The sequence below is a fragment of the Xenopus laevis genome, chromosome 2L (genome assembly GCF_017654675.1).
Source record: "Xenopus laevis strain J_2021 chromosome 2L, Xenopus_laevis_v10.1, whole genome shotgun sequence".
In the NCBI taxonomy this organism is placed as follows: domain Eukaryota; kingdom Metazoa; phylum Chordata; class Amphibia; order Anura; family Pipidae; genus Xenopus; species Xenopus laevis.
The window spans coordinates 152,625,169-152,651,737 of NC_054373.1; the positions used below are offsets into that span (position 1 = coordinate 152,625,169).

General features: G+C 37.7%; 1 protein-coding gene across 2 annotated transcripts in view; it reads right to left on the reverse strand.

The window, feature by feature from the left end:
• The window catches only part of pde1b.L (phosphodiesterase 1B L homeolog), a 191,491-nt gene that overhangs the window by 26,948 nt on the left and 137,974 nt on the right, over positions 1 to 26,569 (reverse strand). For both annotated transcript variants that reach the window (XM_041582578.1, XM_018247537.2), the window contains 2 exons: positions 3,086 to 3,199; positions 637 to 819 (listed from right to left, as the gene is read on the reverse strand). In XM_041582578.1, coding sequence (XP_041438512.1) covers positions 637 to 819; positions 3,086 to 3,199 — 297 coding nt within the window. The remainder of the gene's footprint in view (positions 1 to 636; positions 820 to 3,085; positions 3,200 to 26,569) is intronic.

Genomic DNA, 26,569 nt, shown 5'->3' on the forward strand with positions numbered 1-26,569 from the left:
AATCCTTCGATCATTCGATCGCACTATTTGCGCTAAAATCCTTCGACTTCGATATTCGAAGTCGAAGGATTTTAATTCCCAGTCGAATATCGAGGCTTAATTAACCCTCGATATTCGACCCTTTGTGAATCGGCCCCCTAATGTGTGTATTGCTGTGAATGCAACTTTTGAGTTAAGTGTCCCCAAAAGAGGGTTAACACCATCATCCAATATGAAGGCCAACCCTTAACTGGGCTGTACTAATGCAAACTGATTGCTTTCATAATAAATATGATTTTTTACAAGATCTGGTAACCGCAATATAGAGTGTCGGACTGGGACACCAGGGGCCCACCCAAACACCTTAGACCAGGGGCCCACCATAAAACCTTAGACCAGGGGTCCACTCTCATTACTAAAATTCTTCATCTCCTCAATCAACCTCTATTCTCCCAGTTTGTTTTCTTTACATACTATAATCTATTATTCCATCTATTAATTAAGGTAATGTTGTTTGATTTTTAATATTGCTCCTCAAGACTTCCATTGCTACTGTTCTCACAGAAGGAAATGGAACAATCAGTGGCTCAGTCCCCCTTACATAACATTCTTCCATCTCTTTCATCCCCACACTATGACAGCAGCAAGAATGGGCACCTTTCCACGAAGATTCCCGCCTGCACTGCATGGACGATGCTGCGAAACCTGGGCTTCTCTTCAGACCTCCGGCCAGTTGACCGTGTATGCTGGGTAAATGTGGAGGCCAGCCAGTCCCGGACTTCAGATGGAACACAGTCTGATCGGATTTCTGGCAGTTCATCTTCTGTGTCTAGAATCTGCCTGTAGAACAGAAAACCAAAATGTAAAGAATTTTAATTTTAAAGAATTTTAATAAATCTAGTTGCCTACTGAACATTAAAGCCATTAAACACAAGGGCACATTAGCCCTCTGGTTTTCAACAGTACAATCATTATATGGTATATAATGGTTTAAAACATTGCAGCTATACTCATTACATTAACCAAAATAATACACACACAATTAAACAAACAGGAAAAAAACAGAAAGGGTAGTGTAACTTGTATTATATCTGTATGTCTCTCAGGGTAATTACAAATCATACAATACATATAAACTGTATTAACTAGATATTGATCTTCACAAAAAAGTTTGTGAGTTTCCAAAACAGTTTTTTTCCCCCCTAAACTCCTTGGTACTAGTGATGAGCGAATTTATTCGCCAGGCGCGAATTTGCGCAGAATTCCCACGATTCGTCGCCGGCAAATAAATTTGCAAAACCGCTGCGAAAATTCGCCAGCGTCAAAAAAAAAATGGACGCCGGCGAATGTGCGCCAGCATCCAAAACGGGCACCAGCGTCCAAAAAATGGATGCTGCATCAAAAACGGATGCCTATGTCAAAAGCGAGACGCCAGTGCCATTTCGCAAATTTTTCGGCGAAGCAAAACGCCCCAAATTCACACATCACTACTCGGTACTGCTTCTTTGTATTCTAAATTGTTGGTCACCTCTCTTTGTACTTGGGTAATACTAGGGACTTCTTGTTTTTTTTCCAATTTCTAGCAATCAAATGTCTACAAGCATTTAGGGGCCCATTTACTTCGTTCGAGTGAAGGAATAGAGTAAAAAAAAACGTATTTTGAATTTTTTTTGGCTACTTCGACCATCGAATTGGCTACTTCAACCTTCGACTACGACTTAGAGTCGAACGATTCAAACTAAAAATCATTTGACCATTCGATAGTTGATGTACTGTCTCTTTAAAAAAAACTTCGACCCCCTAGTTCGCCACCTAAAACCTACCGAAGTCAATGTTAGCCTTTGGAACAATTTTTAGGTCGAAGAAAAATCGTTCGAAGGATTTAATCGATATTCGAAGTCGAAGGATTTCAATTCGGCAGTCGAATATCGAGGGTTAATTAACCCTCGATATTTGACCATAATTAAATTTGCCCCCTAGTATTTGGAAAGTCAGAAATTCTAAATTTTTGTTTGGAAGTTTTCCATATAGATTCATCAGCATAGCTTCCAGAGACTGTGGGATATTTTGTTGTGTTATCTCTGTGTTCAAAGATCTCACATTAAGTCAAAATCTCTGTATTTTCTCACATGAAGCCCTCTGCATTTTGATAGGTTGACATTTACCAATTTCTTTTCTGCACTGAAATAATTCATTCCAAACACTTTCTCAAAAAGATTTGTTCAGATCCTTATTAGTTACTTCTAATTTATATCAGGGAGGAAAGATTGGGAGGGGTGTTAGCAGTGCTGGACTTAGATACTCACTGAGATCCCAACTTCTAGGGGGTTATTTATCAAGGTCCGAATTTATCTCAATATCGGCTGCTACAAACTCCGATCTAACGTTTTTAACGCTTATTTATTATTACATTTTCCAAAAAATTTGCTTTGCAGGAAAAGCTCAGATTTTCATGATTTTTTCATGAGTTTACTCCGAAAACTCAGAATTTTTCGGAACGTTCACCCGAAAGCCCTGAAAACATTGTGAAATTGCCTGAAACCCCTGACACAACCAAAAATCAATGGGACTGGTCCCATTATTTTTTTTGCAACCTCGACAGGTTTGAGATGACGTGTTTTTATATTCGGGCTTTTTAGCCCTCGGCGTTTAATAAATTCCGAAAAATTCGGGTAATTTTGGGTATTCGGAGCTTAGTAAATAACCCCTTTAGTGTTCCCCTGCCAAACTGTACTGATTTCAACCCCTGCAATCCACTGCTGGCAGCTACAAGTTCCCTCTGAAGACCCCCACCATCCAACTGCACCAGGGCAGGTACGGACAGCATGACTAGTGGGGGGGGCAGGACTCAGAATGGACAGGGCCTTCAGAGATTTTACTGGCACCTGTAGGACAGTCTGACCCTGGGCACTAAAACTTTGCTTGGCCTCTAACAGAACAGAATCATGCTCAACTGCCCAAAGCAATTACAAATATTCTGCCAAACTCACACATATCTACATTGATAAATATCTCAATTTGTTAAACTTGTTCCTTTATCCATATACAAAACCTATACAAATACAATAAAATGTTGAGCGTTGCTCTTAAATTAAAGGGCTCTTACCTTGTCTCATCGATATAAACCGCTTCCAAGAGCGATGCTGTATATTCCAAGTTTTTTTTCAACTCTACAATGTTGACCTCTCCATTTTCCAGTTGTTTTACCATGTACTTCAGGCTAAACAAAAAGAAGGGACATGTTATAACTTTGTTGATCTAATTGGAGTTACTTTTAAACTATTTGTCCACAGGAGACATTTACAAAATATGTTTGATCCTCAAAAAATGTGTATTTGCATGTTTTCGATCAAGATCATATCCTGTTGCACAGACTTCAATTCACTCCCTGACTATCTGGGGACTCAAAGCAATATTTCATGACTACTTGACACATTTACATGACACATTGCAATCCAACAAAGGAATCAGATTTTTTTATGTCTTGCTTTCCTGTCCTACACTTTGTTTGAGAACCTAAAACTGCTGTTTTTGGGAAGAGCAGTAATGGGATGTGGACTCAGTATCTGCAGTTTTCACATTAGTGCAGTAGCATGGCAGGGTCTACTATCCTCTCAGACATTATAAGGGCAAGTCTCAATGTATTGCTCCAATGATAAATGCATCACACTTGCACAGGGCTGTAATAGCATTGTGTTGTACAACATATCTCATGAAGTTTGTGTTAGTCGTTGTGCTCACCTAACCATTACTCTTTAATGCATAGTTGAGCCAGGACTATAACTCAAATTAAAGGGATCCTGTCATCGGAAAACATGTTTTTTTTCAAAACGCATCTGTTAATAGTGCTACTCCAGCAGAATTCTGCACTGAAATCCATTTCTCAAAAGAGCAAACAGATTTTGTTATATTAAATTTGACATGGGGCTAGACATTTTGTCAATTTCCCAGCTGCCCCTGGTCATGTGACTTGTGCCTTCACTTTAGGAGAGAAATGCTTTCTGGCAGGCTGCTATTTTTCCTTCTCAATGTAACTGAATGTGTCTCAGTGAGACAAGGGTTTTTACAAGGGAGTGTTGTTCTTAGATCTACCAGGCAGTTGTTATCTTGTGTTAGGGAGCTGCTATCTGGTTACCTTCCTATTGTTCTTTTGTTTGGCTGCTGGGGGGGAAAGAGGGAGGGGGGTGATATCACTCCAACTTGCAGTACAGCAGTAAAGAGTGATTGAAGTTTATCAGAGCACAAGTCACATGACTTGGGGCAGCTGGGAAATTGACAAAATGTCTAGCCCCATGTCAGATTTCAAAATTGAATATAAAAAAATCTGTTTGATCTTTTGAGAAATGTATTTCAGTGCAGAATTCTGCTGGAGTAGCACTATTAACTGATTCATTTTGAAAAATTTTTTCCCATGACAGTATCCCTTTAAAAGTATTATAGCTCCTGCTCATACATACAGTATATTTTGTAAATGCAGATGTGTTATAGGTATGTAGTAATCTTTGTTTAAGTACTTTACTAATAAAATACATCAATAAAAATTATATATATAAACCAGACACTGAAGATGTAATAAGAAACTGAGGGATCACTAGGTGCTATAACTCCTTTGGTTCCCAATGTTATAATACAGGTATGGGACCTTTAGTAAAAACAGGTTTTTGGATAATGTATCCCATAGCTCTAATACAGACAGACTTTGGTTTTGAATTTGATTTACTCCTTGTTGCTATAGTAGGGAATGTTGGTAGCCATAGTTCTGCAGTTGAGGCCCAGAGGATTACCTAGTTCAGGAATAGTTATTAAGTTTGTTTCACTAAAAAGTTTTAAAATATGCAACAACTCCTTGCATTTTATAGGCCAATGCTCTATAGACTTTAGACAATGATTTGTTCCATACTGAAAGGTATATTTCCATCCTCACACTTATAATAGTGTTATGATACAAATAATTTTATATCATAATATTTATATACATAATATTTTCTTGGTCTCTTCCTCTTTTCTTCAATAAGAAGTAGGGAACCATATTAATTACATGCTAAAAAAAAATTCGTTACAGCGTTTGCGCACAATGTAATGGTTTCTGGCTTGAGAGAGTTAATCTCCCTGCTATTCCCTCAGGCGTTCCTCAGTCAGAAGGAAAGAGCCTGCACATTACCCGAGCTTATTTTTCAAACTTCGGCATCCCGAGGCCCAGAAAAGCCCAGTGAAGGAGAAAATGAAATGCGGAAATGAACTCTCAAGAGGAGCAGAGACCTAGAATTTAATTTATTGTGTAAGATGGGGCAGTGACAAGATTTTCCTAGTAGTTTTCTTCACAAACTAATGCTTGTGTGAAATTGGAGAAAAGACCATGAGTAATGCTGTCAGGGGGGAGGCATATGATATTGATCAATGAAAGAATATTTGGCTCAAGTGGATCCATAAACCAAATGCAGCAGCTTGTTTGCTAGTTGACCAGGCAATATGCTTATAAAGGCTTTCCTATTAACAGCCAGGGTCTCATTTGTCATTTGTCAAGCTGTCTTGTGGTGCAAGGAGCAAAGCAGGCACAATTTTGCACCCATAAAAATGCTATACAGGAAACATTTTTTTACCATGCAGCTTAGCATTCAGCATTCATTCAGGCAATCTTGTTCAGTCTGGTGCACCTTACCCTAGCGACAAATATTGTGAATGAGTAGCAGAGCGCAACTGCATACACAAGGAGGCCCTGACTGCTTTTGACCACCCATTACCCTATGCTTTCCTTAGTGCTAAGAATCTGTGCTCAAGATACAGTATATAATTACTGAATAACTTGCAAGAAAATACCCCTCCTATACCGTGTAATGCCCACATTGGCACCCCTGAACCTATTGTAGGGCTGCAACCTTTTCTGCAAGATAATATTAACCTATCTAGCTTTCATCAGTATTATTTACATCAGTATTATGTATTTTTACACAGAAGGCAGGGTAATACTAGTGAAACAAACTTTTGTGGCATGTGTAATGGCTTGGAATTCGGGACGGGGGTGGGAATTACATACTACAGAATTGAACCAATTTGCACTTTGCCCATAGTTAAAAGAGGCTCATCATCAGTGTCTTCTTGAGTGTTTAATCTAAGCACATGAATATTTTATTTTTTATTTTTCTTAAGAAAAGGGGTAAATCTTGCCAGGGACATGAAAATGATGGGTCAAAATATTTATATTTCAAAAATAATTCTTAATGGAACTGCTTTTAGACAGGCTTTTGTTTCTCCTACTCAATGTAACTGGAGGAGTCACAGTGGGACTTAGATATTTACTATTGAGTGCTATGCTCATTTCTACCAGGGAGCTGTTATCTTGTGTCAGTGAGCTCTTATCTCATTACATTCCCATTGTTCTGCTCATGGGCTGCTAGGGGGAAAAGGAGGTGGGTGACATCACTCTAACTTGCAGTGCAGACTGTAGTCAATCAGAGCACAAGTCACACGACTGGGGGTGCCTGGGAAACTGACTTCATGTCTAGCTCCATGTCAGATTTCATAATAAAATATTAAAAAATCTGTTTGCTCTTTTGAAAAACAGATTCCAGGGCAGGATTCTGCTGGAGCAGCACTAGTAAATGATGCATATAAAAAAAAAAACATGTTTTCCCGTGACAGAATCCCTTTAATGGTCAAGAAAAGAATGGAGAAGTCAGTAATGGGTAGGCTAGCCAGGCAATTTTATCTTGGGTGGTATTACAATTGAAATATGGAGAAATGCATAATTCTATTTCTATGGGTGTGCTTCCCTGACTTTTATAAAGGTGGAGATAATTTACTAAGGAAGTGCATTTGCCCACAGCAACCAATAACAACTTTGCTTTCATTTTCTAGCTCAAAGTAGACTGATGCAAACTAATTTCTATGAGCCCTTATTTGTAAATGATTCTTGTCCTGGGCAAATTATTCTTGTCCCACACAATCCATTGTCCCTTTGCCAATCAGCTAGTTCTCTTAAAAGAAAGACAGCAAATGATTTTCAGTGGCCTCCAATCCATTCAGATGCACAAAAGAGTGTAAAAGGCTGTTCCCTGAATAAGTGGACAAATGACTTTAGCCCAGCACTTCCAACAATGCCCTCCTGCCTTTGCCACATGCTACACTGCCTCATATGCTTTCCCTGCACGTTGTCTCCTTCAGTATGCCCTTGCCCCCAGCCAACAGCCGTTCAAAAATTGATTTTTCTTTTTACGCTTTCAGCTTGCAACTAATTGAATAGATGCTACCTGTGATTATGACATGGCTGTTATATCAGGCAGAGGACAGACTGGCTGTGCCAAGCAAAGAAATAGCCAGACACAATAAGCTAGGTTTTTCAGAGTTCCTCTTATTTATATTAATATGTGTCTGCCAAGGTGATGCGAGTTCAAGTGGTCTTAGGCCTGCAATCCAGATAGAAAAGGAAAGATACAGTCGTAAGAAAATAAGGCTTCTGGGTTTATGGGAAGATGAAAGCTGTAAACACTTTCGTTATTAAGAAATCAAAGATCAAAAGGATATAGCAAATGTAGGGTTCAGTGAACCTGGCAAATGATCTGGCACATACACAAATATTGAAAACAATGTATAGCTTACAAAATGCAGCCCAATAAAAAATGTCAGTCTCTTAGAATATTTCTTGCCGACCCCTTCACAGTCTCTCAACCGTATGTAAATCCAAAAACAAGCCTATATATGTCCCCAGAAAGGGATATATATAAGAAGCGATCAGCGCCTGTGGCAACAGAAATAAAAAACAGACATAGCGCAGTATGTTCACAATGTGGAATATCACCCTGTGCATACACTGGATGGTAAGTGGATGTGTTCTTCCCTTCTCCTTTAAATGGCCACTTATAAGGGTGTAGAGTGGCAATGCAGATGGACAGAAGAAAGGAAAGGTATTTTTTTTTTTTTTTTTTTTTTTTTTAAAAAAACAAAAGGAATTCATAATAGAGGCTATTTCCTATATATTAAACCATAATTATTTTTGGTTTGGGGACAAATACTATTTACAGACATGGGGCACCGCCATGGGAACGAGATTCGCCCCCAGCTATGCAAATCTGTTCCTAGGACACTGGGAGCAGTATAATGTAACATCTAAGCTGGGGGGTGATCTGGTCCTATGGCGGCGCTTCATAGATGATATCGTATTCCTGTGGCAAGGGTCGGAAAAAGAAATGTTAGAATTTGTCAATGACATGAATAAAAATGATCAAAACTTAGAATTCACTTTAACCTATAGCCAGGAGACAATAAATTTCTTAGACCTAGAAATAAGGAAGAATAAAAATAATGATTTCCTAGATTTTAAAACCTATTTCAAAAAGGTAGATGTTTGCAACTATGTATTAAGCACCAGCAATCACAATCCCATATGGCTCCAGAATATTCCATATGGACAATTCTGCCGCCTAAAGAAAAATTGTTCCAATCCAATGGAACTAGAAAGCCAACTGAATTATGTGTCAGAACGGTTTAAACAGAGGGGGTATAAAAACAAACTTATTCAAAAAGCGAGAAAACAATTAAGAGGAATAGACAGAGCAGATTTACTAAGAGAAAAAAAGAAAAAGGAATCAATTAACGAACAGCTAAGCTTATCGTTTATTACTTCCTACACCCCGGGGGCACAAGAAATAAAGAGGATTCTAAATCGTCATTGGAACATTCTGGAGGGTGATGAACTCCTAAAAGGGAAAATACCCCAAAAGCCAAAGGTAATATACAAAAGGGCAAATAACTTAAGTCAAATAATAGTACGCAATTTCATCCCTACTGAAAGAACACAAACCAAAAAACAAAAGGAGGAGTGGAAGGGTTTCTTTCCATGTGCACTCTGTAAAGCCTGCAGGCACGGGAAAAAAGGGACACAATTTATATCCAATACGACAAAAAAGGAATACACCATCGATCACTGTATCAAATGTACAACACAAAATGTTATATATTGCTTAGAATGCCCCTGTGGCCTTCAATACATTGGCAAAACCAATAGGAAATTAAGGGAAAGAATTAACGAACACATAAGAAACATAGAAAAGGGAGTTATGAACCATAGTGTGTCAAAGCACTTTAAAGAGTGTCACAATCAGAAAGCCAAAGGTTTGAAATTTTGGGGTGTAAGCATAGTACAAAAAGATTGGAGAGGGGGAGACTTAACAAGGAAAACATTACAAGAAGAAAGCAAATGGATTTATAAAATGCACACATTCATACCACAGGGGTTAAACATAGACATCAATCTGAGAGCTTTTTTATGAAAAATATTTAATATAAAAACATACAAAATACAAACAGGCAATTGAAAAGCAAGACAATGACACAAGGAAAATACATGGAGAAGAAATTAATGAAAAAACATATGAAAAAAAGTTTTTTATGCAAAAACTCGAAAAAAACTACACTTCCCATGATTCTCCTTGAGTTATTGCTTTTATATACTATTAAAAAGCATGCATTATTTGCATAAAAACGAAGTTCACTGATTTAGAACAAAAAAAGGGAGAACTACATCTCCCATGATCCTCCCTGATCATTGCCCTTGTATAATGTTAAAAATGTACCTTGTCTTTGTATATATTTTTTGAGCCAGGATGTTGTATTGGGACTAGGTGGGGCATCAAAGCTAGAGGGGTGATGAAAAGGATGTGTAGGAGGAAAATATACTGTCTTCATTATAATGCTGAGAAGACTGACAGTTGTATGCGCCAAACCGGAAGTGAAGTCGCTGGAACGCATAAGCTGGAACGCACAAACCGGAAGTGAAGGCGGAAGTCGAACAAACACGCTGGAATGGGCTTTAAAAGGAAGGATACAAACGAAAATGGCAAGAGACGCCTCTGAGGAAGCTGGTAACACCCAGCGAAACGCGTTAGGCAGAGTTTGGGGGACACAACAATCCAGACCAAGGCACCTGAAGCAAGCTGGCAAGAACTTGGAGTGAGCGGACAGGATTGCCTTTGGGGGACCCCAGAAAGACTTTTATTTGGACTCAATGCGCAAAAACCCGCAAGGGAAATGTGAGTGAGAATTTTTAATTGTTTTTAATTATGTTTTAAATAAACGGTGTTATACTATTATCGATTTGTATTCCTGCTGAGAAACTCGGAAGGAGTGGTGAACGCTGAAGGAGGAACTTGAAAGAGCTTCATGTTAAATACACCATACCACGGCAGTGGTTTGTAAGTAGGCATTTTTTATATATAAGGTGAAGGCATCTGCATCTTCGGAATACACATTCCATTTCACAGGAAAGTTCATAGAAAAAAGAAAAAAAAAAAAAAAAAAAAAAATACCTTTCCTTTCTTCTGTCCATCTGCATTGCCACTCTACACCCTTATAAGTGGCCATTTAAAGGAGAAGGGAAGAACACATCCACTTACCATCCAGTGTATGCACAGGGTGATATTCCACATTGTGAACATACTGCGCTATGTCTGTTTTTTATTTCTGTTGCCACAGGCGCTGATCGCTTCTTATATATATCCCTTTCTGGGGACATATATAGGCTTGTTTTTGGACATACACAAATATCCCTAACTATGAAACTGTAAGTGAACCCTACACTAAACTAAATTCTACATTAGACAAATTTAGTATAAGGTAAGGATTTATTTAAGTACCTTGGGTGCAAAGATTAGATCAAAGGCACATCAAAAATAGGTTTGGAAAGTAGTAGAAGACACATTTAGTAGAATCTGAAAGACCTATTTATGACTTATTCAGGCAAAATTCATTCAAAGATGTTTTCAGCAACAGTTTAGGTGGGTGGAGGTGCAATAAAACAGTATTATGAACAGTGAGTGAAGCCCACAGCAGCTTTAATGGTAGAAGAAAGTAATAGGGGTGGTATGAGCATTAAGGATAGATGATAAATAGATAGATATATTGATATATTTATACGCTAGCAACAATTTTTATACGCGCAACTATTTGGTCCAAATGTATTAAAGTTAATGGGCGTCCAAATAATTATTGACACTTCACAATTTTGACATTTTTTTGACAAATTTTCCTTTTTTTTTGACGCTGCAGATTTTTCGCCAGCCAATCAATTCGCAAATTAATTCACTTGTGGCGAAATGCTAATATAGATAGATGGATTTTATAATATAATTATTCACATGTACTTCACTGGCAGGCTTAGCAGTTGGCAGCAGTCCAAGAAAAATAGTACAGACTCAACCGGAAAATGTCCACATCGGAACCAATGTTTTAAAACGTGAAAATGTGTAACTAGACGCGTTTCGTGACTTCTAGGTCACTTCATCAAAAAGGATGGGCGCCATCTGCTGGACTGACAGTTAAATACTATTCACTATTAAGAACATGAAAAACGTTTAAAAATCACGGCACGTAGACTTACACTGAATGTAAGGATATGTTAAACCAAACATTGTTTGCTAAATAGTTATTATATGACATGTAATCAATTAGTTACATCTAATCCAGTTATTATGTAACATGTAATCAATTTGTTGCATCTAATCAGAAAGAATAAAAATAAATAGTAAAGAAACAACAAATCAAATGAGATATAACATGAGAAAAATGTGTTACAAAAATATATCCAATAAATAACGATTATTAATTTACTGACTGAAAGATTCATATATATAATATAATAAATAATCAGTGTCCAAAGCAGCATGATATAATTAAGATTTCCAAGACAATTCATCGATGGAAGGTAAGGATTATGATGTACAAATTCCTTAAGTATTTAATCTAACAATGGAAATTCATATAAGTTGAAAAATCATTCCTAATTTGATGGGGGAGGTCTCTTAGTAATGATATACCAAAGAAGGGGGGATTTGAGAGAAAGTCATTGATTAACGTACCAAAATTCAAACTAATTACCTAACAATCAATCAATAAAGCAATTCAATTCCCATTCTCTATTCAGCACATTTGTGTAACGGTGTTGAGCTTGTGTATCCAAAAAGCTTCCTTCCTGAGGAGAGGTAACTCCATATTCCCCTTCTGCACATTTGTTACTACCCTATCTATAATTTGGGCATATACACAAAGTTTACTTTCATCGGGTAGAGCTCAAATCTTTGCATGACACACAACTGAAATGCTCCGACCGGCGTTTCCTAAAAGGTCTGATTGTCTTTCCGACATACTGTAAACCACAATTACAAGTGATTAAATAGATAGCTGTTGGCAGCAGAAAGGTTTGGAAAGCTCCTGCAACACAATAGGCAGAGCCCCAATCATTTCCCCAGTCCCAGCATTTGATTCACCCACAAGTATCAGTTCATACTCAAGTGTGGGTGTTCAAATTCAACCAGCAAAACTGGTGTTATCTAGATTAGTTAATCTGCAACAATCCTTGGGCGATATCTTAGAGGACAAATTTGGCAACATTGTAGGGAACTTCCTATGTGGAGACTAATGATACTATAAATATTTGCATTGTTTTACTTGAATAAAAATAACCTATACTTTGTACTTTACAGCTACACTCTTTACCTGTCTTCTTCCACACCTATTCCTGCTCTGTCTCTTGTTTTTGCGGATGTAAAGTGCCAGTGAAAGTGCTCCTTCAAACTGCCTCCAAATCAGTGTCCCTGCTTCTTCTATCTGTTGTTATCCTTGGCCTCTCCTTCTTCATTCAATTTCCTTTCCAATCACAGTAATATTTTATTTTCTTTCCTTATTTTACAGCCAATTTCTATGCACTCAGACCGTGCGACTATCCTCCAGTTCCTAAGAGCATGTTAAGAATGCAAATTGGCTTAAATGAAAATGCATAGTGTCTCTTGATTGTTTAAATACAGCTAATGATCTCTCATAACAAGATGAGCTACAAGCAGCAGCTCACATTTTATAGCTAGAAAATTTATCTTTAAAACAATTAAATGTGATGTGCTGAAAAACAGAATCATTTAAGTTACAAATGCCCCCATACACAAACTTATTCTTCCTTAATATTGTTTCCTATCCAAGCAAATAATACAATTACTTCCTTAAATATATTTTCATAATGAGTTTGATCATTTAAAGCATTCTATCAAGAGGCATAGCAATCATGTATATATCTTCTGTAGAACTTCTTAAAATGCCTTCACTTTACCCAATTCCGTTTGAGGCTATACCATTTAATGATTTTTTTGATATAATGGTGCAGAGAAGTGACTTGACATGCCAGGCTGAAATACGATTCTGGGGAATATACCTTACAAAATTGGCTGTGCCAAGCAATTGTTTGTTCTTGTTAACCTTAACACTTTATATTAAGCTACAGATGTCGTTTTATCTGGTCTTATAAGAATTGTCCTTCCAGTAAAAAAGCCATATCTACTATCTATTGAGAAAGGGAACAATAAAATGATTCCTTGTGCTAAATATTTAAAAAACATTAGTGTAAAAATTGTATGCCCTGGTTATCTGGAATAAGATGTGGAAATATTGGCGTTTTCTATTCTATAGCGTACATGAAGTCTATATTAGGGCCTATTTACATTCCAATTTCTATATTTTTCCTTTAAATTTGTGGTTTTTTTATTATTCTAAAACTCAAAAAATTTGAGATGTTTTAAATGTAAAAACCAGAGTACAACACTTCAGCAAGTAAGCAGTCACGATTCTATAGAAGTCAATGGGAGCTCCTTTTGGATCTTTCTTAGCCATTTGGACATTTAGAGGTTTTTCTGATTTTTTCTTTGCTAGTAATTATCGGAAAACCACAAAATTTTTCAACACATCGTTCTGTTTTTTTCCGTTTTGTACTTTTTATATTCAAATCTTTTAATAAATAACATGGCACTCGTGGTTTTAGAAAAAAAATTAGTTTATTCGTGGTTTCAAAATCCTCTAAAACCACTAAATGAGAATATTGATAAATGGGCCTCCCCGTGTCAGGTTTAAGTGAGCCAAAGGGGGCGCTCTTCTGTACATAGATATAGGGATAGACAGCTAAAAATCCCACAAGGGACAGACTTTATTGTATTGGAATAAAAAAGGGTTACTATTCCAACAGAAGGATAAAAGGGTCTAAATGAAATCTTAATAAAATCTATGGGCTGTTTTACTAAAATTAAGATTTCCTTTTTCGAGTTTCCAAAGTCAGTGGGAGCTGCACTGATCCTATTGGACCTTTTAGAGTTTTTCGGGGTTTTTTTTTCGCTAGTGATTGTCCGAAAAACTAAAATTTTTAAAGGTTTTAGAGATATTCGTATTTGTGTTTTTTCAGATCATTCAGCTTTTTTTTTTTTCATTTGTACTTTTTATATTTGGTTCTTTAAATAAGTTTATTGGCATTCGGGGTTTAGAGAAATGGAGTTTTAACCATTAAAATGCCACCTTAAATAAACGGGCCTCCTTGTGTATGTTCACAGTTTACAGCAGCAGATTACCATATGAATAATCTTTGAAAAAGTGTTGTTCAACCCTATGCAGAGTTCAGAAGTGCACATTGTATTTAATCTAATTAAAATCTTTATACAAAAAAACTGTGTTTGGATAGTCAAATCCAAATGTAAAACCTACAGCTATAGATATTGTAATGCAGTACAAAGGTGTGTTTTTCTCAGACTGCTGAAATTATATTGATAACAGTTTAGGTATAAAAAGTAACCAGCACAGAAGGGTGATAGCAATGATGTTGATGTTCTCTAAGGATAAGTCCGCACTGGGCGTTTTGGGGAGATTTTGGTCGTCTGGCAACTAATCGCCTCATTGATGCGGCGACCAATCTCCCCAGACGCCTTCCCTGACTCTGCGCCGGCTTGAAATGAACAAATGCAGGCGCTAATCACACACAGCGGTTCGTTTTCCGAAGTCGCCCGAAGTTGCCTCACGAGGAAACTTCGGGGGACTTCGGAAAATGAATCGCCGCGTTTGATTAGCGCCGGCATTTTTTCATTTTAGGGCTGGGACACACTGGGCGATTTGGGGAGATTTAGTCGCCTGGTGACTAATCGCCGCGACTTTTCTCCCCGAATGCCTCCCCTCGCTCTGCGCCTGGCTAAAATGAAAAATCGCCTGCGCTAATCACACGCGGCGATTCGTTTTCCGAAATCGCCCGAAGTTGCCTCACGAGGAAACTTCGGGCGACTTCGGAAAACGAATTGCCGCGTGTGATTAGCGCAGGCGATTTTTCATTTTAGCCAGGCGCAGAGCGAGGGGAGGCATTCGGGGAAGATTGGTCGTGGAAAGTCGCGGCGATTAGTCGCCAGGCGACTAAATCTCCCCAAATCGCCCAGTGTGTCCCTACCCTTAGTCAGCGCATATTCAGGGAAGGCGTTTGGGGACATTGGTCGCCGCAAAAACGAGGCGCTTAGTCGCCAGGCGACCAAATCTCCCCAAAACGCCCAGTGTGGCCTGACCATGAAAAAGTGCAGAATTGGCATAGTTAAATCAAGATAACAGTACTGCACTCAATAAGACTGCAGATATCAGTATAATTCCCTGTGTTGCCAAATGTTACACAAAATATACTGTATGTTTTACATGGAATAAAACATTCACACAGACTGTGCACCTCGCTGCAATGTTGTACTTGAATAGAGACAATCAAGACCAATTTAACGTGTTTAGATGAAAAGAGAGGCACACGGCCGCTTTTTTATTTGAAGTAAGAGTTTATTTCGGAGCTGCTGCAAAACAAACGTATAACACAGAGTATAGGGCTGAATTCTCCCATATCTTTTAACTTTATATCCTGCTGTGCACCTTTCATGACTTGATTTAGAAAGCTTTACAAGCAAGAATAAAATCTATAACTCTGCTGTTCTTGCTTGGTCTGAACCATTTAACTTTCTTCCAATATACGAGTTATTACTAAGCCCTAAACTCGCATATAATATGATTTTTTCATTGGAGACTTAGCAACTTAAAGCGTCATTTACAAAAGCACCTGCAACTGCCAGTACAGGTATGGGATCTGTTATCCAGAAACCCATTATCCAGAAAGCCCCAAATTATGTAAAGCCTGTCCCCCATAGACTCCATTTTATCCAAATTCCACTTTTCTCTGTAATAATAAAACAGTAGCTTGTACTTGATCCCAACTAAGATATAATTAATCCTTATTGGAAGCAAAACCAGCCTATTGGGTTTATTTAATGTTCAAATGATTTTCTAGTAGACTTAAGGTGTGACGATCCAAATTATGGAAAGATCCATTATCCATTAAAACCCAAAGTCCTGAGCATTCTGGATAACAGGTCCCATACTTGTATTTTAAATGGACACAACAGAGAGTGATGAAAATAATTAAGGTACTTGCGTCCTAACATGCTGCACTTGAACATGGTTGTCAATGTATCCATGCTTCCTATTCTGATGACAAATAGGGGAAACTGCACTTTGCACACTGTACTTGCATTTGTAAATTAGTTCATGATCACATATGGTGCCACTCTAGGCATGTTAAAGTCTTGGTAGAAAATTTACTATTCGGCATTTAATGTTAAACTTTTAATTTGACATGATAAAATTAAAACGTGTTAATACAAGCCCCGAAAAGCTGTGATTATCCTATTAAAGGGCTACTATACCTATACCTATGTATACATAAATGCAATACATGGCCTGTGGGCGGGGCTAAGGATATTTTGGGCAGATAAAGCAAACAATTAAACGAACAGTAACACCAAAAAATGAAAGTGTTTTAAAGAAACGAAAATATCATGTAATGTTCCCTTGCACTGGTAAAACTGATCTGTTTGCTTCCGAAACACTATTATAGTTCATATAAACAAGTTGCTGAGTAGCAATAGTGGAAATTGAAAAAAGGCTATATGGCACAGGTTAAATAGTGCATAAAAGATACCACCATTGTGTTCTACAGAGCTTATCTGCTGTGAAACCTTTTCTCCTTTAAATGGCTGCCCCCATGGCTACACAGCAGCTTATTTATATAAACAATAGTAGTGTTTCTGAAGCAAACACAGCAGTTTTACTAGTGCAGGGCAACACTGCATTATATTTTTTTACATTAACACAATTTCATTTTTTGATGTTACTGTTCCTTTTAAGCAGAGTGAACTGCAATCAGTTCTGTAGACTTAAGTCTAGAGGAGTGATCCCGAACCAGTGGCACTTGAGCAACATGTTGTTCACTAACCCCTTGGATAATGCTCCCAGTGGCCTCAAAGCTGATGCTTAATTTTGAATTCCTGGTTTGGAGGTACTGGAAGTTTTGGTTGCATAAAACCCAGGTGTACTGTCAAACAGAGCCTCGTGAAGGCTGCCAATCCACATAGGGGTTAACAAATAGCCAATCACAGCACTTATTTGGCACCCCATGGACTTTTTTCATGCTTGTGTTGCTCTCCAACTCTATTTACATTTGAATGTGGCTCACCGGTTAAAAAGGTTGGGGACCCCTGGTCTAGACTTTGCTAGGGAAGTGTGCGATGTATCCATAAAGCTTGGAAATGTATCTTAGACATGGCTAGAGTGGAGCATGGTGGGAAATGAGTTGTGGTTGGTGCAAAAGGGGCATGGTCAGGGCACAAAAGCTCATCACCTGGGTGTTTCCAAGAAAACTCTAATTTGATTCTCCCAAAAACAACATAAACAACTTGACTACACGGTACAGTAATTGCAAAAGCACAAACAACATTTTCTATTACAGTTTTCCTTCATGCTCAATAGAGAGTTCAGACGAGCAGACTCTTGCTGTGATGAAATTACAATGAAAATGCCTATGCCAGCCCACTCAATAAATAATTCTGCTGCATTGTTCTTTTTCTGGATGCAGACAATTAACTAAATGAAGTGAGAGAAACAGACAAACCCTGAAGGCACTGAACCAGCCAAAGTATTCACATCTGCAGCGCTAAAAGAGGCTGGAAAAAAGCAGAGCATCTAAACACTGCAAATCTATACCTCTTACTGATGAGCTCTAACAAGTATAAAATAGTCTTCTGCTAGTTGGCTACTTCAACCATCGAATTGGCTACTTCGATCTTTGACTACGACTTCAACTCGAACGATTCGAACTAAAAATCGTTAGACTACTCGACCATTCGATAATCAAAGTACTGTCTCTTTAAAAAAAACTTCGACCCCCTACTTAGCCATCTAAAACCTACCGAACCTCAATGAAGGTCCCCATAGGCTTTGTAAGCTTTTTTTGGTCGAAGAAAAATAGTTTGATCGATGGATTAAAATCCACGGTCGAACGAATTGCGGTAAATCCTTCGACTTCGATATTCGAAGTCGAAGGATTTAACTTCGGCAGTCGAATATCGAGGGTTAATTAACCCTCGATATTCGATCCTATGTAAATCTGCCCCCAAATCTTCCCCTGTGTACAGTATATGCTAGAACTGCTGTTACAACTGCATTCTACTACTACTGTCGGGATCCATATTTTATAATATTATCATATCAAATAAACACTATTTTAGTGTTTCTTCCATCAAGCATGATGAATACCCACTTACAATGTATCACCAAAATTCTGTTTTGGATCTCTCAGGCTGCCCTTCCCTGCAACCCCCAGTAGAGCATGCTTTACAGGTGACTCTCTCAGGATTTGCCCTCTCAGTATAAGTGAAGGAAGAGGTATCCACTCTGATCTTGCACACAAAGGTAGATATTTCAATAACAAGGACACCAGTGGTTCGTATACAATAAATAACTGTCTATTTGTGGGAATATATAACAGCCTCTTTGGTGGATATTTGAAGATGGTATGATAAAATTGGTCAGTTAATAGCTCACTAGCAAAACAATCAGAAAATAAGTTGGACAATGGTTGGATAGTGCTCATTTAAAAGTGTCCAATGCCCAAATAATTGCTGCAGTTTTGTTGCATAATAAATCCCAGAAATGTCATGCTTTTTTTGGGGTTTTTGGTCAACAAAAAGCCCGACCCAAAAACTTGAAGCTTTGTAAAGGAACAGTAACATTAAAAAATAAAAGTGTTTTAAAGTCATAAAAATACAGTGTTGCCTTGCAGTGGTAAAACTGCTGTTAGAAACACTACTATTGTTTATATAAATAAGCTGCTGTATAGCAATGGGGGCAGCCATTCAAATGAGAAAAGGCTCAGCATAACAGTGTTATCTGTTATAGACTATTTTACCTGTGCCATATAGCCTTTTTTCAATTTCCGCCATTGCTACAGAGCAGCTTGTTTATATGAACTATAGTAGTGTTTCTGAAGCTTTGGAGTCTTTTTTTCCCCTAAGAACTTATTGATTTTTTTCTTTCCAGTGCATTGATCATCACTGAGCAAAACTCTAGGGATTGCCGCGCCCCATTTTGGTTGACAGCAATGGCATGTACTTCAATTATCGTTGAGCCATAAGTGTGAGGTGAATGGTGGTTTTTCCTCCCTAATTATAACTTAACAAAGAGTTGTTATTAATGGCAGCTACAAGGCCTGCTGCTGTCATACATCTCATTTACACCTGTATGTAAAATGTAATGATGGGATCTGATACTCTTGGTGGCTACAGTATATAACACTATAACTTGAGGCACCCCAGTATGAATTAACTCAAGTGAAATTTTGCTTCACTAATATAAACAACATTCACAGGTCCATGCAACAGATTTTCCTTTATTTTTACCTATTTTTTAACAGTTTCTTTGGAGCTCTAGGTTGATTTTTTTTTTTTGCGTAGTCACACTTAGTTGGTATGATTTATCCAGAACTACAAAACTCTGTCATAAATGACCCATCTTTGTAATCTCAAATCATTCCTACGAACAAAAACATAAGCTGCACATTGCATGTAAAATATTCAGATTGTAGCATTCTCAATGACATTTCTGACTACTTTCTTGTGCACTGACTAATAAACCTGTCAAATCTACTGGTGATTTAATCACTATGGGCAAGGCCAGACGTGGCGTTTTTACATTGGGCTTTTAAAAAAAGCTCAGTCGGGAGTAAATATCAAATCAATACTCTATTGGATCTGCATGTTTGAAACCACATACGTAAATATGCAGCGTATTTTAAATTTAATTCTTGCGAGATAAATGACGCATATACCTTTTTAGGCCTGTGACGTAATTACGTTGCGTATTGACGATCATCCCTGCTCCAATTGCTTTTCTATTTTTAAATAGCTTTTCTATTTCTAGCCAGTGAAATTATGGGGAACGAGAACAATGAGAAGTGCATGTTGGGAAAAGAAACCTACATGCTGAAAAACGCATGTTGATGGTCACCTGGTTTCAGTGGCGTATTTACGCCCAACAGAGCTTTTTTAAAAACGCCACGTCTGGCCTTGCCCTATGTCTCACTCTGCAAAATTAAAAATACCCTGGACTGGTTCTAAATAATTTTTTCAAAAAACGTTAGTAACAATTCATGACAACAAAGAATATTTTCCCTAAAAAAGCCAAAAATGGTAGCAGAACAAGATAAAGTGGCAGTCAGAGATAGGTTCCCAGCCAAGCTTCATGCCAGAATCACCACTGGCTGCCATCTGTTTATTATAATATCATTTCTTGTTTTTATTGATCCCTCTGTGTTTGTGTATTGACACCTATAAATTATATATCAATTGTAATGCAGAAATTATGTTACTGAAAAACAATTTCCTGCCCTTCAGCTACTGCGTATCTCTTAAAGTGGACCTGTCACCTACACATAAAAAGCTGCATAATGAAAGTCCTTTGCAAATTAAATATGAAACCCCAAAATTTTTTTTCAATAAAACATCCATACCTTTTATATAGGTGTTTAAATATCTAAACTGTCAATCAAATATTACCTGCCCCGCCTCTATGCCCGTGGCATAGAGGCGGGGCAGTCAATTACTTTCACTTTCCATTCAGCTCTTCCTACATGTCACTGCTCTCCTCCCATTCCCCCTTCCCTCCTCAGGCTCTATATTTGTGTAGGGCACTGCACATGGACATTAGGTCCCCCATTCTGGTGCATACACAAGATTTTGGGGTGATACACAATTCCCCTTAATAACCGCGTCCACAAAATGGCTGCTGCCTGCTTGCTGTGATTGTATAATTCCAAGACAGAGGGAAACAAAATTTAAATAATAAATACAGTGTAAGTAAAGTTTATTTTGCTCAACTAACATGATCGAAAAGAATTTGAAATTATTTCTTAGGGTGACAGGTCCCCTTTAATGAAATCTCCCTTCTGGCTTCCTATTAAAGTCCTTAATCAATAGATGAGTTTTTCTGTCACTGAATGTCTTGAAACACTTGCAGCTAGCCATGTTTTATTTACCTTTATATTCGCAATCAATCAATAAACTTAGTCTTTGATAAATCCGCCCCAGACTGTGCAACAATAAGCAATGTTATGTCCAACTATAAACCCTCAAAACAATTTACAATTGCTCAAAGTGCTGTTAAAAGTACTTTCTCGTTACATTATTTTTTTTTATATAGTTTTCAAGATATAAGCAGTTTTTAAAATGATAACACAGTGATCCCCAACGAATGGCTCATGAGCAACATGTTATTTTTGAATTACTGGCTTGTTTTAGTTGCATAAAAACCAGATGTACTGCCAAATAAAGCCTCATATAGGCTGCCAGTCCACATAGGGGCTACCAAATAGCCAATCACAACCCTTATATGGCACCTCAGGGACTTTTTCATGCTTGTGTTGCTCCCCAACTCTTTTTACATTTGAATGTGGCTCACGGGTAAAAAAAAGTTTTGGGATCCCTGTGATAACACAATGAATTCAGAACTACAGCACCACCTGCTGCCCATTTAGGTCAGCTGTTACAGTTGGCTGAAAATTAAAATTGTAAGAAAAGAAATGTATCGTTATGTTGCTCTACTAAGAAAATTAAGTTAGTGAGCACTGAGGGATCATCTGACATTTCTCTGGTCAGTTCTAAGTAGGTTGTGATGAATCCTGTAAGAGCTTCCCCCTTGGAGCGAGGGCCAAAAGGAAGCCCACAGGTCAGGTCTCCTCAGTCAAGGATTCATTCATTTTAACCGACTGGGTCACCTGCAATATTCCAATTTTTATTATGAGAAGATTGTTTGTCATGCAAAACCATTGTACCATATATATATTTAATTCAATATCTTTATACAGACAGTTGTGTATAAGTGATTTTGTGTCTAACAAGCTGCAGGTAGAGTGTCAAGATCACAGCAATAGTTCCGGCAAAGCTGATGTGGAAGTTAGTGATGGGCGAATTTATTCGCCGCCGGCTAATACATTCGTGAAACGGCCGTGAAAATTTGCCGATTTGCAAAAAAAAATGGACGTCGGCGTCAGTTTTTTGGACGCCGGCACAGGCATCCAAAAAAACTGATGCCGGCGCGGCTTTGCAAATTTTTTGCTGTTTCGCGGATTTTTCACAGTTTTGCTAATTTTTCGCCGTTTTGCGAATTTCGCGGGAAATTCACTAATTTTTCGTCGAATCGAAACGGTGGAAGTTCTTAGCTTGGGCAAAGTGAGAAAAATAAGTCAAAGTTATATCATAATAGTAGAACATCAACAAATTCTGCAAATATCCATCAAATTAATTATAAAGATAATCTACTACTATATATAGTAAAGGTAACCCAAAGAGCCAGATAGATTAGAAGACTTGTTTCTAATTCACTTTGCAGTTAAAATAAGAACTAGAAAAAGAGACCCTTCTTAATGGCTACTAAAGTCACCAGCGCAGCATCAGTACATCTTGACATCATTTCTGTAAGTGTATAATAGAACTTGAAAATAATATCAATGCCAAAATTGGTGGAAAATCTTATCTTAGGTACCGTTACACCTTAAATGGTTTGAGATCTGATAACTTGAATGGTTTTGTTACATTATGCATCACAACAGAACTGCTCAGTGGCCACATGTACCCTGAGGATGGGAGTGCGATCATCCTGGAACATTTCATGTGATTAGAATTTCTTGGGATTTAGCTTCTGAGCATTAAAATTGTTCTGAAATTGTTCTGATCAACACTGTATTATAGGTATGGGATCTGTGGTGTTTATACAAATGGCCTGTAGATGTCACTGTGCTCATACTTATACTGTCCATACTTCCTGGTAGCTTAAAAGTGAAAGTGAAAGTTACTGTTGTGTAATGACTGCATGACTCTGCTAATAAAGCACCGCTATACTCTACTCATCCTCGGCTACCCAAAACATAACAAATGGCGACAAGGATGGCTCTTCTACACAGGATCTGTAAACTGGGAACCCGTTATCCAGAAATTTCCAAATTATGGGAAGGATGTATCCCATAGAAATAATTTTTTTAATCATTCAATTCATTTTTTTAAATTATTTTTTTTTCTGTAATAAAGCAGTACCTTGTACTTGATCCCAACTAAGCTATAATTCATCCTTACTTGAGCCAAGGTATGGAGATCCAAATTATAGACAGTTCCCTTATCCAGAAAACCCCAGGTCCCAAACATTCTGGATAACAGGTCCCACATCTCTATCTGTATTTGTCTAATACGGGTATCTCTATCTTTTTGTTGAAGTTTTAAAAACTACATTTGAATTAAGTGAAATTTGTACATTTGCTGCTTTGCTTTCTGCAGAAACACTTTCCCTCTACACAGGTATGTACCAAGAGCATGTCACATATAGACTGACATTAATATTGCCTCATATATTTTGCCTTTAGACTCCCTGTAATGATAGGATGAGCACTACATTGTGGAGCTGTTTCAGCAGCCGTGTCCTAAATTCTGAGAGATAGCCTAATTATCAAACTACTGCTGTGGTTAATTGAGTTTTAATGGGTTTGGGTAGCATCTGTAACAAACAAGTAATAAAACAACTTTAAATTTAGCATACAATCTTCACTTTAAACCCTTTAAAGTCAAATCATAACATAATCTCGTAAAACTGCAAGATAGGGAAGATAATAAATACATGGACTTTTCTCCAATAAAGGGAGATTAATCCTTCCAATATTAGAAAGGCCCGGGTGCAGCATTATATGTGCCGGCTCTATGAAAAAATGCATTTTCTGCTATCCATTGGGTTTTTTGCACAACTCGAGGCTTATTCAACAAGCTCCCCCAGTCTTAAGACAAAGCTTTCCTTTCACACAGTGTATTCATTGCATTGATTTACAAGTCAATTTTAGCTATGTCTGGAATGCAGTATGATGTTACCTGGCAGCAAGTGCAACTTCACATGAAGGGGCTGATTCACTAAGGGTCGAAAATCGAGTGTTAATTAACCCTCGATATTCGACTAGGAATTGAAATCCTTCGACTTTGAATATCGAAGTCGAAGGATTTAGCGCAGATAGTTCGATCGAACGATCGAAGGATAATTCCTTCGATCGAACAATTAAATCCTTCGAATCGAACGATTCGAAGGATTTAAATCCAACGATCGAAGGAATATCCTTCGATCATAAAAAGTTAGCCAAGCCTATGGGGACCTTCCCCATAGGCTAACATTGACTTCGGTAGCTTTTAGATGGCGAACTAGGGGGTCGAAGTATTTTTTAAAGAGACAGTACTTCGACTATCGAATGGTCGAATAGTCGAACGATTTTTACTTCGAATCCTTCGATTCGAAGTCGTAGTCGTAGTCGAAGGTCGAAGTAGCCCAAAAAAAACTTCGAATCCTTCACTCGAAGTTAGTGAATCGGCCCCGAAATATCACAGAATTAAAGCGATTCTTCTGATTAAAATGTTATAGTGGTACAGTTATAGGACCTGTTATCCAGTTATTCTGGATAACGGATCTTTCTGTAAGTTTGATCTTCATACCTTAAGTTCACAAGAAAATCATGTAAACATTGAATAAACCCATAGGCTGTTTTTTCTTCCAGTAAGGATTAATTATATCTTAGTTTGGATCAAGTACAAGGTTCTGTTTATTTTATTACACTATTAGAGGAAAAAGAAAACATTTTTAAAAATGTCAAATATTTGGAGAAAGATGGAGTCTATGGGAGACGGCCTTTCTGTAATTTAGAACTTTCTGAATAATGGGTTTCCAGATAATGGATCCCATACTGGTCTTTTTGTCCATTAGTTTTGAGGTTTAACCAACAAAGCAAATATAGTGAACAGATTACAAATAGGACATACAGCAGTTCCAAGGATATCATAATCACATCACAACAACAAGCATGTGTCCCCTAACAAATTCTCCCTTAAAATCTCTTGTTGGGAGGTCATTTTCCTGAAAAGTAATTCTTTTATAGAAATATATTTCCTCGAAAGAGTTGTTGAAGCAATTTCTGACAAGCTGTGATCTTGACACTCTACCTGCAGCTTGTCAGACACAAAATCACTTATACACAACTGTCTGTATAAAGAGCGACTACATTTTCTCATTGCCGTGTTATGTGCATGATAACACCCCGCAGTGCTGAACTGTAGGCAGCACACACTAATGCTTGTACTATTTAAAGCCTTGTTGTGGCCCTCTCCCTCAGCTCTGTAGTCCCCAGACATGATCTGATTTACTTTGCACGTATTATTTTATATTGTAGGGTAGCATTTATTTTAGGGGGGCTGTGCACTGTGCACTCAGCAGTAAAGTTATTAGTTCTGACAACTAGTCCCACATGCCTAATTCATATAAACGCTTAAAAATGATCACTGGTGAAGGCTATTGGGTTGTCACTTAACCAATTTACTTGAAAGTACATGAAAGCAAAATAAACACAAGTACACAAAAAATAAAACTGGCTTTTTTAATAAACAAATGAAAGAATCCAACAGCTTTGCCATTACAGATATAGGATCCGTTATCCGGAAATCAATTGTAGATTTACACCCATTATGCAGAAAGCTTCAAATTATAGGAAGGCTGTCTTCCATTGACTCCTTTATTTGTAAACATTATTTCCTTTTACTCTGCAATAATAAAACAGTAAATTGTACCTTCAACCTTAGTGGAGGCAAAACCAGCCTATTAGGTTTATTTAATGTTTAAATGATTTTCTAGTAGACTTAAGGGATGAAGATCTAAATTAAAGAAAGATCAGCTATCTGGAAAACCCGATAACAGGTCCCATACCTGTATTCAAAAAAATATAAAAACTTACAACCACAAGATCTAAAACATATACATACATATTAAATGTCAGCAGAAGCGTACTAGTTGAGCAAGGGACCCTGTTAATGAAGATATGTGTTGGTATTATGGGGGGAGGCGCATTCCAGGTATAAAAATGGTGCCAGTTACATAGTTAAGTTTGGTTGAAAAAAAACCAAAATCGATCAAGTTCAACCCCTCCAAATGAAACCCAGCTCATATACATACACACACTCACACCGACCCCTCCATACTAGTGATGTGTGGGTCAACTACAGCTAAGATAGCTAAGATGATGTGTATAAACTATGGGCACCACTGGGTGTTAACCATGAACTAAAGGTTTATTAAATAGCAATGGTACTATTTGGTACACTTAGGAAGTTATTTATCAAAGGTCGAATTTTAGAGCTTTGTGACCTTTTATAGACATCATATGAACTCACAACTCGTATGGTTTCTAATTTAAGAAAAAACTCAAATGTAAAAAACTCGAATCAGTGTAGTCGGGGTGAAAAACGACAGCATTGTTCAAGTTTTTGAGCAAATCCACCGAAAAAAAACTCATGAACATCATGAAGGCTATTAACATCTTCAAATGGTTCAAGGGACATCTGCCAGGGGCGTAACTATAGAGGAAGCAGACCCT